At 56.0% G+C, this 15,358-nt stretch overlaps 1 protein-coding gene across 1 annotated transcript in view; it reads left to right on the top strand.

Annotated features, from left to right (window-relative positions):
- EVL (Enah/Vasp-like) overlaps positions 1 to 15,358 on the top strand; it is an 84,377-nt gene that overhangs the window by 67,290 nt on the left and 1,729 nt on the right. Inside the window, 9 exon segments of the mRNA XM_017892247.1 lie at positions 1,060 to 1,167; positions 1,170 to 1,324; positions 2,147 to 2,268; positions 5,258 to 5,318; positions 8,775 to 8,838; positions 10,451 to 10,517; positions 10,613 to 10,675; positions 14,061 to 14,127; positions 14,606 to 14,663. Of these exon segments, the coding sequence (XP_017747736.1) occupies positions 1,060 to 1,167; positions 1,170 to 1,324; positions 2,147 to 2,268; positions 5,258 to 5,318; positions 8,775 to 8,838; positions 10,451 to 10,517; positions 10,613 to 10,675; positions 14,061 to 14,127; positions 14,606 to 14,663 (765 nt within the window).

Below are 15,358 nucleotides of genomic sequence, written 5' to 3'. Positions count from 1 at the left end.
TTTTTTTTTTTTTTTTTTTTTGACACGGAGTCTCGCTCTGTCGCCCAGGGTGGAGTGCAGTGGACGGATCTCAGCTTACTGCAGGCTCCGCCTCCCGGGTTTACGCTGTTCTCCTGCCTCAGCCTCCCGAGTAGCTGGGACTACAGGCGCCCGCCACCTCGCCCGGCTAGTTTTTCATATTTTTTTAGTAGAGACTGGGTTTCATCGTGTTAGCCAGGATGGTCTCGATCTCCTGACCTCGTGATCCACCCGTCTCGGCCTCCCAAAGTGCTGGGATTACAGGCTTGAGCCACCACGCCCGGCACACAGTTACTTCTGTGAGGAAGTCTTCCGTGAACTTCTGGCCAGGCTGGAGCGCCTCTTTGTATGCCAGCATGGCGCTGTGTGCCTGCCCTTGGTAACACTTGTCAGCTTGCCACAGTCCTCCATCTGCATTCACCGGTGCAATTTGTTGACTGTTCCTCACAGGCTGTGAGCACCCTGAGCAGAGAGCTTGTGGCTGGTTTTCCCCAGCACCATACCCAGCACCTAGCACATTGCCTGGCACAAAACAGGCTCAGGCAGCACTGGCAGAGGATGGATGGATGATGCTGGAGCCCAGCACTCAGCATTGCGCCCTGACCCACGCCCCCAGTTGGCCCTGGGACCCACAGTACCTGCCACAGCCTCCAAAGACCAAGTGTCAGTCACAGTTGGATCTTGGTGACTAGCTTCTGCCTAGGGGATGCTAGGTTCTTAGAAGGAGCAGAGAAGAGAAGAGGCACAAACTGTAACCAGACAGCTTCCTCTCCCCCTGGAAAAACATGATTGGAGCAAGAGGAAATTGCCTGGGCTCAAGGAATGTTAAGCAAATAGAGGACACTGTGGGTCCAGCCAGGCCCCGGAGTACTGAGGACACCAGAATAGGGAATAATTGTGCCAGAGCCAAGTTCATCCCATGGGGGCTTCCTGGATGAAGCAGGCCTGGAGCTGTTCCTCATCCCTCTGAGGAGCAGCCTGCCCTCTGTCCTTCCTCTGGGGAACCTGAGCTGAGAGCAGCAGGCTTAGCCCCCGGCTGAGTGCTGGAGCTGGCTGAGCCTCACTGTTGCGTTTCAGGACCCATCCTCCCACCAGGGCATCCCTCATCTGCAGCCAGCGCCCCCATCTCATGTAGTGGGCCTCCACCGCCACCCCACCCCCAGTCCCACCTCCACCCACAGGGGCTACCCCACCTCCCCCACCCCCACTGCCAGCTGGAGGAGCCCAGGGGTCCAGCCACGACGAGAGCTCCATGTCAGGACTGGCCGCTGCCATAGCTGGGGCCAAGCTGAGAAGAGTCCAACGGGTAAGACCTCCTGTGCGTGGGGCGGGAATGGGACCGAGGGACGCTTATGCCATCTGCAAAGCGATTGTGTTCCTTCCCCCGTCTGTGAGGCGCTGAGCAAACTGCTTCCCTGCCCAAGCTAGCTGGCCCTTGGCCCCTTTTTCTCAAATAAATCGCATGGGACAGCAATTTGAAATTATGAGGTGCTTTAGTTAGCCATTGAGCCTCACATTGGCCTTCATGCGTGGGGCAAGAAATATGTCCCGCTTTAGAGATGAGGAAGTGGAAGCACAAAGAGCTTGAATAATTTGCTCAAGTCACACCGTTTATAAATAGCAGATTTTGGACTCAAGCCTGGGTCTCCTGAATCTAAGTCCATTGCCCTTTCCACTGTACAAAGCTGTATCCTGGCAACTAGGTCCACCTGGCTGTTTCTTCCCTAACCCTTGCTCATATGTTCTGGAACTGTGCTTGTAAGAATAGCTGTGATACAGACCTTTGGCCTACATTGTGTTCCTTCCCACAGAACAGTCTCTTCTCCCCTCCCTCCCTCCCTCCCGCCATGTGTCATGGCTGGTCTTGGCAAAGATACTGACCATGAGCTGCAGGCCTGGGGCATGTCTGCGACCTGTGTGACCTGGGCTGGTCCTTGTCCCTCTGTTGATTCTGGTTTTCTCCCCCGTGGGGTTGGGGAATAATGGACTAGATGGTCCCTGAGGCCCCTTGCAGTGCTGCTGCCATAGGATTCACACGCACACAGTCCCCTGCATCCCCTCACATAGTTGCTGCTCCCTGTTCTGCCATCAGCAGCAGAATCTAAAACGTGGCCTCCTTTTTTCTCAGCCAGAAGATGCATCTGGAGGCTCCAGTCCCAGTGGGACCTCAAAGTCCGATGCCAACCGGGCAAGCAGTGGGGGTGGCGGAGGAGGCCTCATGGAGGAAATGAACAAACTGCTGGCCAAGAGGTAGGTCTCTACACCTCCCGAGACTTGTTGTGCCTAGTGGGAAGCTCCTGGCCCCAGTGCTGCACAGAGAATCCTTGCTTGACCCCAGAATCTTTGTTCCCTGGGTTTAGCCAAGCAGGGGAAACTGTTACTTAAGTTTGCCCTTCCCAAGGGGTTAGTGTGAAGCAGCAAGCCCACAGGAGTCCTCTAAACTCCAAATCCTTCATTTTAGCTCAGCAAGTATTTCCTGAAGCATCTATCATGTACTAGCCCTGTCCTGAGCAGAGATAAATTTGGAGACAATTTCAGAGATAAACACAGGAAAAAGAACAGTCCTTGCTCTTAAGATCCTAACAGAAATAAGATGTGGCCACAGTGGTCGAGTTTGCAGAGGACACTCTGGTGAATGTGTAGTGAAGGCGCCCCATCCTCTAGGGTTCATTATGGAGGACTCAGGAGGAGTTATGAAGGGTAGGAGCCCAGAGGGCATTTCCCTGAGCGACAGAGAGAGAGCAGTTCCATCTACATCCCGGCTGGACTCTAGGGCCTGAGACCTGGCCATGTGTGTCTGCTCGCTGCAGCAGGTGTGGCTGCAGCCTGCCATTGTGGCTCTCTGCTCTTCCCCAGATGAAACCCGAGCAGGTGGGGAGATCATCCAAGTCTTTCTCAAAAGGGATGCAAAGCTTGGATTTTATTTTAAAATATGACTTGGCATCAGGAATGTGCTCACCTTGGACTACCAATATCGTGGCTCACCTAGGCACCAGAGGGCACAGGAGCAAGCCTCTCCTGCCAGAATAGAGGAAGCTACAGCAAGGACCTTGTTCCCTTGGTAACCCCACCTCCACCCCCTGCCACTTTGTTGCCTTCTCCTGGCCCTCCCAGCTGCCTTCCAATTGGCTGACGCAAGTAAGAACTTTGGGTATGCCCAGGGTCTTCATACTGCAGTCCTAGTTCCTCTCATTACCTTCCCGTGGCTCCATGAGGATGACGCGAGATGACAGAGGCCCACAGGTGCAGGCAGCTGGTGTGGCACTTCATGGCGGGGGCACAGCCTGGGTTTCCTGCCAAGGGCCTCTTTGCATGCATCACAGATGGCAGGGAGGGGAGGCTCCGCGTGTTTCAGGGAACAGCAAGGTGGATCCGCAGCACGGGCCTCGGCGTGTGTAAATCGCCAAGACAGGAGGCAGGCTCCTGAGCAGTTTCCTGTGAGTGAGTCCAGGTGTGTGGGGCTGACAGCGGTCACACAGAGGCGAAGGGCTCCATGAGGGAGAGGCCGGGAGGGCTCACAGAAGGATGAGGATGTCCTGTGCTGTAAGCGGGACAGTGGGCAGAGTTCAGGTAAAGCTGGGAAGGCCGACACCCCCTGTGCCTGGAGAGCTAGGTGTGGAGGAAATGGACCAAAAGTCCGGCTGGAAGAGGGAGCCTCCTGGTGCAGGGCATCCAGTTCCACCCCAGAGCACTCAGAGGGGAGGATGGGCCACAGAGAAATAGAAATTGTTTTGGAAAAGAAAATATGAATGCTCTCCCTGAGTCCTAGACCAAGCTGAGGGGAAGCACCTTTCTGTCTAAGAACAGGAAAAGGCCAGTATTGCCAGGAGCCAGTGAGATGCCAGATGCTGATGGGAGAGCCAAGGCCCTCCCGAGAACACACATGCTTTGCATAGCTCAGCAGGGATCAATCAGGTTGCTCTTTGAAATCCACCTTAGTGATGGCTCCTGGGTGGAGCTGACGATGACAATGCCCTTGCCAGGTTTCTTTTCATGTTGGTTGTCTCCTGCCTCTGAGGGCATGCAATTGAGTCTCTCTGCCAGTAGTGGAGGACAGGAGGGAAATAAACATGGACGGAAAGCCCCTGTTTAGCAGCACTTTCACAGACACTCCTCCCGCCGACACCCCCTGCGAGCGGGTGGCTTGGTCAGCGTTCTGTTTCTAGGAGATGGGACGCCGGCTGCTGGGGGGCAGCTGGTGAGGTGAAAATGATCGTGGCTGGGCCAGTTAGGAGACTCTGACAGTCCAGGAAGAGATGATGGGGGCATGCAGGAAGATGTCAAAAGTAAAGACAAAAAGGACAGGCGGGTACGCAGATTTAGAGGTAGAACTGACCAGGCTGACTGTTATAAGAAGCTGGTGTCAGGGGTGGTTCCCTGGTTTCTGGGCTGAGGGACGAGGTGGGCAGACCTGTCCTGAGATGAGAGCTAAAGAAGGGGCCCCTGCTGTAGCTGAGGAGGCTGCCAGGTGGGCCCATCACAGACAGAGGCCATGGCCCCTCGCCACACCTCAGACCAGCTCCATGCTTGATGGGCAGTTCATCTCAAGTTGAAGAGCCACAGAAGCCTATCTCTGGGGAACACTGAGGGTCTGCCTGTGTAGATCTGGGAGGTCAACAGATACCACTGGGGCCAAAAAATATGGGTGAGGTTTTAGAGTACATGAAACGGGGATTCATACTGGGGAGGTGTGCAAACCGACTCAAGGGTGTCACGTGGACCTATTCCAGGGCTCCTCTTCTGAGCATTTCCAGGCTCTGAGTGGCATTCTAGATTGGGGAGGGCATGGCTGGGTTAACTGAGTTCCGAGACACGAGGGCCTTAGGGTGAAAGTGGCCAATGTCCTGACCTGTGTGACAGACTGCAGCCCAGGGAAGTGCCTCTCTGTCCCATGTGGCCAGGTCTTCGGTGTCCTGGGAACAGAGCACGCCCGCCTCCCCTCCACCCCTCAGACACTGCAGCTGCCGCCAGTAGAGCTAAACAGACACAGAGGCATCTCGCCCTCTGCCTAAACCAGTTTTGTGTCCCAGGCCATGAGCACACAGAGGGCCTGGACATCTGCCTGGGCCTGGCTCCTCACCAGACTGGGCCTGGACAAGCCGCCTCCTTCACATCATCATTTTCCCCCACAGGTTTATCTGAGGACTGGGGTGGGTCTGGCAGGGAGGAGGCAGAAGAGTTCTGGGACAGTGTGAGAACGTGAGGAGCTGATCTGTATCTTCCCCTTCTCTGTGCCTAGGAGAAAAGCAGCTTCCCAGTCAGACAAGCCAGCTGAGAAGAAGGAAGATGAAAGCCAAATGGTGAGCAAGCAGCCTGCCCCATCCTCAGGCTTCCCACTGAGATCAGTGCATCGCCAGGGAGGCTCTCTGGTCTCAGGCAAGGCCTTTGGGACCTGCGTGGGATGGGCACTTCTTCAGGTGATTCACAGGAGGGCGGAGGGTCTCTGCAGCGCTTGCCCCTGCACCACCCTGGCCCCACCGACAGGCCTGCCCTCACTGAGCACCACCGACCAGACACTGCTCCACCCTTGGAGCTGCAGCCCAACAGGGGAGAAACCTGGGGCCCTGGCACTGCACCGCAGGGCTACTTTGCCTGCCCAGGAGCCCTGGGGAGCACAGACCAGCCAGGGTCTCGTCGGGGCTGGGACTCCAAGAGTACACTGCAGTGGGGCACGTCTGCCAGAAGCCCAGAGAGGTTTTTATTTTCAAATTATTTATGTTTCTAAAGACCCCTCTTCCAGCAGGAGCTTCAGGTGAGCTGTGGCAAAGGAGCCCTGGACCCCTAGCTCTTGTCCTTAGCAGGCAGCCCAGAGCCAGCCTGGCTGCCAGAACTCCCAACATCTGCTTCCACTTAGGGCAGCTAATTCTCTTTTCCTCTGTGTTAAGCTTTTCCTATAAAAAGACTGCTACTGACAGGGCTAAGTTTAGCCTTAACTGCAAATGCCTTAAAGGTTCCACCTCAGTGCAGAATGAGAGAGGAAATACAACTGCCAGGGACCAGAGTAGGCTTCCTGCGCTGTCCTCCCATTAGGGTCATGCTGGTGTTACCCTGAGGCTATAGCCCTCCCAGCTGATCCGCACCTCTCAGCCCCGTCCTGGGCACATATGGGTCCCTTTGCCCCACTAGCCAGCTGCCATTCAGCCTGTACTTTTCTGCATAAACCTTACTCCTTAAAAAACAGCCTCCCGGCCGGCGCAACACTTCACACCTATAATCCCAGCACTTTGGGAGGCTGAGGCAGATGGATCACCTGAGATCAGGAGTTTGAGACCAGCCTGGCCAACATGGTGAAACGCCATCTCTAGTAAAAATACAAAATTAGCCGGGCGTGGTGGCGCGTGCCTGTAGTCCCAGCCACTTGGGAGACTGAGGCAGGAGAATTGCTTGAACCTGGGAGGCGGAGGTTGCAGTGAGTGGAGATTGCACCATTGCACTCCAGCCTGGGCAACAAGAGTAAGACTCCGTCTCAAAAACCAACAACAACAACAAAAAACAGCCTCCCGACCCGCAGGCCTCACAAGCTCTTCACTACTTGATCCCAGCCCTGGTCTTCTCCCCAAGCCCTCAGCACAGGCACGATTGCTTGTGCAGGCTCACTGTCTCCTGCCAGATCTTAGGCCCTTGGAGGGCCAGGCCTGGGCTTCTCACACGTCCACCATTCCCGTACCTTGCACATGCTGTGGAGTTTAGCCAACTGACTTGCCATTAATTTCTGAAATTGCAGGCCACAGGTTAATCACAGACATCAAAATACTGTGGCCTTGTTCCAGCCACAGGCCTGGGGCTCTGAAGACATTGCTGGCCTTTCTTAATCAGGTGCCAGTATGTTGCAGTCCCAGCCCCTGAAAACTAAAACTCTCACTCCTCTAGCTCTAAGAATGGATTTCAAAGCCCAGGGGCTTCTAGAAGAGGAACATTCTTTTTTTTTTTTTTTTTTTTTTTGAGACGGAGCCTTGCTCTGTCGCCCGGGCTGGAGTGCAGTGGCGGGATCTCAGCTCACGGCAAGCTCCGCCTCCTGGGTTTACACCATTCTCCTGCCTCAGCCTCCAGAGTAGCTGGGACTACAGGCACCCGGCACCTCGCCCGGCTAGTTTTTTTTTTTTGTATTTTAGTAGAGACGGGGTTTCACCGTGTTAGCCAGGATGGTCTCGATCTCCTGACCTCGTGATCCGCCCATCTCGGCCTCCCAAAGTGCTGGGATTACAGGCTTGAGCCACCGCGCCCGGCCAGAAGAGGAACATTCTTGAAACCTTCAACCCCAAGGATGGCACTCTCCTCCTCAGACCCCTGTCTTTTCTCTCTTGTTGTCGATAGGCCCCTGGCTACAGCTGGTTCTTGTTTGCCATGGTCCCATCTCACACCCGGGACTAGCCTCTAAAGAGAGCAGGGCCTTCAGAAGATCCACACACCAAACAAGTACAGTGGGAGGGAGAGAGGCTGATGGCCGGCGCTCATTTTCTTGTTTATGCTTCCCGGCATTTCACCAGTTCTCTGCAGTGAACATGCACTACGTTTATCATTAACAGAGAAGAAAGAAGGCTTATCTGAAAGACGAAAAGAGCCCCAGATGTGGAGTCCGGTGACTTGGGCAGGCACTCTGCCATGGCAGAGCTGGCCGTGGGCCAGTGGAGTTACTGCTCCAAGGACCAGTTCTACCACCTGAAAACCTGCACCCAGGCACGCCGGGCACAGCTGCCTCACAGACTGCGACTGCCAGAGGAGGGATGCGAGCCTCTGTGCCCAGGGCCGGGGAGTGCTGTGGCCACCTCTTTCCCAGCCTAGAGTCGAAGCATAACTTCCCTTTTAAGCAGGGAGGGTTTAAAAAAGAAACATACGAGAAAAGATGATAATTTTTTAGTGACTCTGATGTCACCCTATATAGCTTTCATCGTGGCCCCTACACGTGTGTGTTGATTGACATAATCTGTTATTCAGCTGTCTTTAAAATGAGGAGGCCTAAGGACCTCATCCCAACACCTGCAGCCTGGCACCTGCTTTTGCCTCTCAACCAGAGCCCCCCAGGACTTACTCATTCACCACACAGATACGCAGGGTGTTCCTGATAGGTGCCAGGCCTCTTCTCGTGTGGGGACGTAGTGAGCAGAGGAGACAAAGCAAAGACCTCTGCCACGGTGACAGAGGTTCTTTGCTTCGGAGTGGAATGACACGGCAGGCTGGGAGGCCGCCTGTCAGCAGCTTGAATGCTGTGCATCCTGCTCCATCAAGTGGAAGGGTTACTCTTAATACTTAATCAGTGGCGCGTACTTGATACTGAAAAATCATCCTGACGCACATGCCGTGCATGATGAGTGTTAGGTGTTCCACTGCTGGGTGAACACATCCACTGTTTGAGCATTGCCACAGACCTATGACACGGGCAGGTGTGTGTGCTGCACAGGGGGAGCAGGCCACTCCACGGGGTGCTCACGAGAAGTCAGATGACACACGGGAGGCATCTGGCCCACGGGGGCTCGGGGCTTGGGGCTGCTGAGGGGCAGAAGGAAGTTCTGCATCACCCTGCAGAGAACCTAAAGCTCCCTGCAGCCTTCCTTCCCCAGGTTTGGTCACTGGCTCGATGCACTCCCCACTGAGATTTTGAGTTTTCGCTTTTCAATATTTAATGTTTCGCTAATTATAAAAGTCATGTGTGTTCATTGGGGACATTTGGAAAACTGAGGTTTTATGAAGTGTCCAGTGATGTCCTGTCCTGGCCCCAGGTGGCCTTCCTAAACAGACTTCCTTCTTCTCCATTTTAGGAAGATCCTAGTACCTCCCCCTCTCCGGGGACCCGAGGAGCCAGCCAGCCACCTAACTCCTCAGGTGAGAGGGTGCCCCCCGCTGACCCCACTGAGGCATGAGGTCTCAGAGTGGGAGGGGGGGACCCTTCTGAGAGGACCCTCTGATCCAGCCTCTTTAGTATGCCTGAGCAGAGGGCCAGGCCGCTGGGAGGCCCAGTTCTGAAGGGGCCTCCAGAGCCTCCCCCAGGAGCCTATGCGGGAGCACAGGAAGTGTTAGAGCAGACCCACTGTGAGGGGTCCCCAGGGTGACCTGCATGTCACTTTCCCACCAGGACCCTGAGTCCCGCATGAGGGAAGGCACTTGCCTGACAGCACATACCCAGGGTGGGAGTTTGTGTCCAGGGCTCCTGAGGCTGGCTGGGGCCAGTGCTCTTAAGCAGTGTCAGTGTCAGGACTCACGTCTCCCGGTGAAACACCAGCTGATGACTGACATTACAGAGATGGTAGTAGATCTTGCTCCACCCGAAACGCAGCCCCTTTCCTGGCTCAGGTTTCTCTCTGTCTAAGCTGTGGCAGATGGGAGGTAATTAGGCGAGTATGACGAGGCTTCGCAGTGGGAGAAAGACCCCAGGGTTGTTCATTTGACAACTATTTTCGCAGCACCTGCTCTGTGCCAGGCCTGTGTTCGTGAGCATAGCGAGGAGAGGCAGGGGCATCAGGCTGCCCTAGCTGGGCAGAGGAGGCTCTTGCCAGCTGTTCGTGTGTGTCTCTGGGGCATGCTCGGGTTGGGTGTCGCCTCCCTGTGAGACTGCACCCCATGTCCTCTCCTCCTAAGACTTTGCCTGGCATGTTGATCTGCCTCCTCTGGTTGATGAACATGATCAATGCCCCGCCCTGTTTGCTTCTTCCAATAGTCCAGTGAGTGGGCTCCCTGGTTCCCATCTGTGTGGAAAGTGGTTTGCTCAAGGCCACACACCTGGGACATGTCTGTAGCCCCAGGTCTAGTGCCTGCAGGCCCAGCGCCTGTCCCGGAAGGTGGCTTTGTGGAAAACTGCCTCAATCCCACAGTTGGTCTGCAGGGTGCCAAGGCTCAGCTCGGGGCCAGGCAGCTGCCCCACTACCCTTAGAGATTTTGTCTTCTGCCTCTGCTCATCCTGCAAAGTCAACAAATCTTTTTAATGCAACAAATGCAACAAATCTTTTGGAGTAGAACAAAATATAACCCAATACCACTTACCTTAAAAAAGAAAAGACAAGCCAGCCAGAATGGGACAGAGCCACGCGCAGCATTAGGGACAGACTAGGGAGCCCCTCAGTAGCAGGTGCCAGGCTAAGGGGCCTGGCCGCCACCCCACATGTGGGAGCAAGGCTGTGCTGCGATGTCCAGGGAGGTCCTGTTTGCTCACCCTGTGGCTCTGGTCACTGGGTCCCTTACCAGCAGGCTCACGTTCCAGAGAGACCTGGCACAGTGAAGGGCTCAGAACCAGGTCACAGGTCAGGGTCAACCTGACCTAGGCCATGGGGGACTGAGAACAAGGAGCCAGGTTTTGGCTCGACTCAAATCAGATCTTCCTGCCACGGGGCTCTGCACCCTCGGCATGGGTGAGGGCTTCCTGTTGGGATGTTTAGGGGATTGGAGTGGCTACTGAGTCCTCTCAGCTGTGAGGTTCTTCATCCATGAAATGAATTAACAGAGGCTGGCCGGAAGCCCTGGGAGCGGAGCAACTCGGTGGAGAAACCTGTGTCCTCGATTCTGGCCAGGTGAGCTGCCCCGGGAAGGCCTGACTGGTGAGGCTGGTGGGGCAGAGGTGGGCGCTGGCGCCGATTCACATGTCTGTTTCATTCCATTGCCGTAGAACCCCGTCTGTGGCAAAGAGTCCCGAAGCTAAGAGCCCCCTTCAGTCGCAGCCTCACTCTAGGTACCGAACAACCCTCCTGCTCACATGTTCCCCAGGGTTTGGGGCTCCTCTGTCCCTCATTCCGTGACTAACACCTTTGCACCCTGTCTCACATCCTGGCATTTAACAGCTTGCTCTGGGAAGGTGATCTGTTCTTTCAGACCCAGGACCTTGGGTCCTGACAGCTCCTCCTCCTCCCTCTGAGGGCAGTGACCAAGGAGGGCAGTGACCTGTCCACAGAGGTAGTGCAGGGGGGCCAACCTGGAGTCCCAGCTCTGGACTCACTACGTGTGACAGTGGGCAAGTTAGGGGACCTCTCCAAGCCTCTCTTTTCCCCCCACAAAGTGAGGTGTGTTAACCCCTGCTGCACAGGGCAGTGGTGGGGACAGCTGTGCAAACAACAGCTGGACATGGAGTGTGGTCACTAGCCAGGGCTGCACACTGCAGTTCAACTAGTCCTATCTCTGGCCCTGAGCCCCACCCCTTTCCTCCAGCCCAGAGTCCTTCCTCTGCGTCCAGCACACACAGCCAGTTTCCCCGCAGACATGCTGACCATATTTCCCGAGTCAAAAGCTGGCATGACAGCATGATAGAATATTTGGAACTCTGGTTGCCCAAAAAGGCAGAGGCAGCCAGCCACATAGTATCTGGAGGCACATGTGGCCTGAATTTGAAGGCCTCTAGAACCTGCATCAAGAATGTCTCCATTGCCACCACAAATTGAAGGGAAACCACCCTTGTCACAGAGCAGGAGGCATTGAAACTGGCCTTGCAGAGCTAAAGCAGGTGGAGAGCAGAGCAGAGCCTGGCCTGGCCCTGGCAGCAATGCCAAGACCAGTGCAGGTGGACAGAGATGAGGCGGTCTTAGCGGTCAGCTGGGGTTTGTCGAAGGCTTATGGTCAGCCGGGCCGTGTGCTGGGGACAGTCCCTGCCTGCAAAGAGCACCGCGTGATCGAGGCCACTGTGGTCCTGAGGAGTGCTCTGGAGAGGGTGCGGGTCACATGGTGGAAGGGACAGGGTGCTTTGGGGAGTGGGGTGGGGCAGGCCTCTGCCGGGAGCTGGCATTTTCGTTGACCCGGACGAGGAGGAGTCTGCTGTACGGAGATCATGGGGACAGCCTTCCAAGCAGAAGGAAGGGTAAGTGCCAGGGCCCTGAGCCTGCAGCCACCCGCGAGCTCTCCCACACCTCGGAGTAGACAGCAGGCCATGGGGCGGGGGAACGGGAAGGGTGAGGAAGAGGGTGTGAGGGAGCGTGGAGTTAGAAGTTTAGATTGTATTCATGTGCAGGGTGTGAGGGAGCGTGGAGTTAGAAGTTTAGATTGTATTCATGTGCAGGGTGTGAGGGAGCGTGGAGTTAGAAGTTTACATTGTATTTATTGCAGGGCCGTCAGGGAGCTTGAGGCACAGGGTGCCATGATGGTGGCTGGGGAGGGGAAGGCAACCAGAGTGGGCAAAGCGAGGGCCCTGGAGCAGATAGAGCAGCAGGGGGAGCCTGCAGCGCTCCCAGCAGACCCCGCCATGTCCTGCTGGTGCAGCAAGGCAGGCTGCCATGTTGTGAGTGGCCAAGGGTCGCTCACTGGGCAGGAACATTGTCAAGGCCATTCATGCTTGGAATAGGGTCTCTTTTCAGCTCTGAGACAAATCTGTTCTCTAATTTCCAGATGGCTCTAAGGGGAACGTGTACCACCACCCCTCTGGTGTGTTGCATTGCTTAGGAAGCCTGCTGTGTTTCTCACTGGGTGGCTATCAGGGCTGCAGATGGAGAGGGCCAGGGCCTGGCGAGGTGGAGCAGTTGGCCCAGGTGTCCCAGCAGTTGTTGCTGGAATAGGGTCTGGAACCCACAGGAGAGGCTTGAAGGACCCAGGGGCCTCTGGCTGGATGCGTTTGACTCTCAGGACCCAGAATTACAGACCTGTTTAGGGCTAGGCTTGGCCTCTTTCTTGAGCTCATCTGGAGGGTGTGGGAACACGCATTCTTCATCCTTATTCTCCCTGGCTGTGGGCAACAGTGGTCCTCAGAGTCACCAGATGGTCCTCATCTGTGCCCGTGACCCCTCAGCAGCCAAGGCTGGCCCTGCCAGATAGATGTGTGTGTGCCCATGGTCACACCCAGGGGCTCATGCCACCTACGTTTCCCTGAAACCATGGGCTCCAGCCTCCATCCTGTCCATGTGCGAGGGAACTTGGGTCCCAGCAGTGTGTCTTGCAGCACCAAGTCACGTTGAAAAGACCAGATAGACAAGCATTTTGCCAAGATCTTCCAGGGAAGATGCATATGTGACGCATTAACATTCAAATCAGGCCGGCACTGCGCTCATGCCTGTCATCCCAGCAGTTTGGGAGGCCAAGGCGGGAGGATCACTTGAGCCCAGGACTTTGAGACCAGCCTGGGCAACACAGTGAGACCCCATCTCTACAAATAAAATTTTTAAAAAGTAGGGCACATGTCTGTAGTCCTAGCTACTTGGGAGGCTAAGGTGGGAGGATCACTTGAGCCTGGGAGGTTGAGGCTGCAGTGAGGCATGATACGCCTCTACACTCCATCCTGGGTGATCGAGTGAGACCCTGTCTCAGATAAATAAAAATAAAATTCAAATCAGTTACCTTAGTTCAGAAACTTTTCAAAGAAGTAGTCCATGCAAACTACCTCAAAAGAGCAAAACCAGCCAGGTGCAGTGGCTCACACCCATAATCCCAGCACTTTGGGAGGCCCAGGTGGGTGGATCACGTGAGGTCGGGAATTCGAGACCAGCTTGGCCAACATGGTGAAACGCCGTCTCTACTAAAAATACAAGTTAGCTGGGCTTGGTGGCACATGCCTGTAATCCCAGCTACTTGGGAGGCTGAGGTAGGAGAATCGCTTGAACTTGGGAGGCAGAGGTTGCAGTGAGCATAGATTGCACGCCAGCTCCAGCACCGGGGGTGCTGGTGTGTGTCAGGAGCGCGCCTCCAGGCTGGTGTCAACTGTGCAACTTCACCTTGTACCTCCTGCCTCCGCTGCTGCTTCGCCGAGCCCCAGCTCAACCTGGAGCATGAGCTCCCAGCCTGAGGAGGAGGCTGTCGATACTGTTTGTCTTTCCAGGGAGGCAGCAGGTGGGTGCGATGTTGTCGATTAAGTTGCCACCTCTGTGTAAGAGCTCTCTGATCAGAAGGCGGTTTCTTTGTTGACCCCAGCCAGCCTTGGCTCTCGGGTTGGGAAATATGGTCACAGTATCCATGGAGACCTCTCCAGGTAGAGACTGGGTCTGAGGTGGCCAGAGTCTGAAGCAAGCAGCCTCTGTGGAGCGAGGGGAGCAGGTGGGCCCAGCCTGAGCGGGGCCTCTGCACAGCCAGCTTTCCCCCACACCCATCTCCAGCCAGGGCACCCACAGGCCCTGCTCCCACTTACCGCACCCGCCCTTTCCCAGGATGAAGCCTGCTGGGAGCGTGAATGACATGGCCCTGGATGCCTTCGACTTGGACCGGATGAAGCAGGTGAGCGTGCCCTGTGCCCTTCCCTCAGAGGCTGAGGGCAGCCAGTAGGCTGGGGACCATCTCTGACCAGCACAGCCAGGCAGGCCCTGGGGGCCCACACGTGGCTCCCAAAAGGCCAGTCAAGGAACAGCCATGGAGGAAAGGGGGTGCCCAAGCCTGTCCTTCGTCCCCAGCCCCTGCCATCACCAGAATTAGGATGTCCCTCAACCTTTCTGGGCACCTCCCTCAGGCCAGCCTCTGGGGCTTTCTGCCCCGAGGCAGGCCTTAGTTTCAGTGGTGTCTACCTGCGGGAGGTGGCGGCAGGATTTTCCCAGGGCTCCCACACCGTCCCCCCTCTGTGTGGGAAGGGGGCCACGAGGAGACGAGGGTGACAGATGCAACTCTGGAGAGGCCCAGGAGGCCCCGAACCCTTTGGACATAGCCCAGCTTTTCTGTCTTCACTGCCTGTCCCTTCACCTGGACGCTCCTCTCCCAACAGGAGATCCTAGAGGAGGTGGTCAGAGAGCTCCACAAGGTGAAGGAAGAGATCATTGACGGTGAGTGGAGCCCCAGGCGGGGCCACAGGATGAGGGTCCCTGTCACCCAGGCTGGGGACCTGCAGTTTTGAGCTGGAGCCCATGCTGCACTGGGCCCTGTGAGAGATTTCATTTACAATCTCTAGTTGAGGAAACAGGCTAAGGAAAGCTAAGTGGCTTTGCCTAAGAATGTGTAGCGCCCTGGCAGTATGACACCTGAATCTGACCTTCCACATCCCTGTGCACCTTCCTGGAAGACCCACGTGGGAAGTGCATGGAGGGGAGACCCCAGCATCATTCCAGAGCCAGGTCTGGAGGAAGCCACCTGAGCTTCTGTCGTTTCACCCCCGGGTGGTTTATGTTGCCTTCTTGATACTGCCACCTCCAGTCACCGGTGTTGGGGTTCTGGGGAGACCACTCTGCCTTCCTGAGGGTACAGGGAGACCAAGCACTACAGAAGCACTTTCCAGGCCTGAGGTCGTTCACAGTCTGCCTGGCCCTGGACTGAGGAGCAGGCGGGGAGCAGCCTCTGGCTCCAGAGCAGGGCGGGTCTCAATGCATCACATCCGTCCTTCTGGTTTCCACCAGAGCCTTTGAGCGCACTGGCTCAGATCTGCAGCCAGAGGAAAAGGGGGAGTCTGGGCAGGGCAGACTCGGCCTAGGGACAGAGCTGTGCAGCACAGCCTGTGCCAGCTCCCCCACCTGCCTCCCCAACC

The sequence above is a fragment of the Rhinopithecus bieti genome, unplaced genomic scaffold (genome assembly GCF_001698545.2).
Source record: "Rhinopithecus bieti isolate Rb0 unplaced genomic scaffold, ASM169854v2 scaffold_20150, whole genome shotgun sequence".
NCBI classification, from domain to species: Eukaryota; Metazoa; Chordata; class Mammalia; order Primates; family Cercopithecidae; genus Rhinopithecus; species Rhinopithecus bieti.
This window is presented reverse-complemented; position numbering and strand designations above follow the sequence as displayed.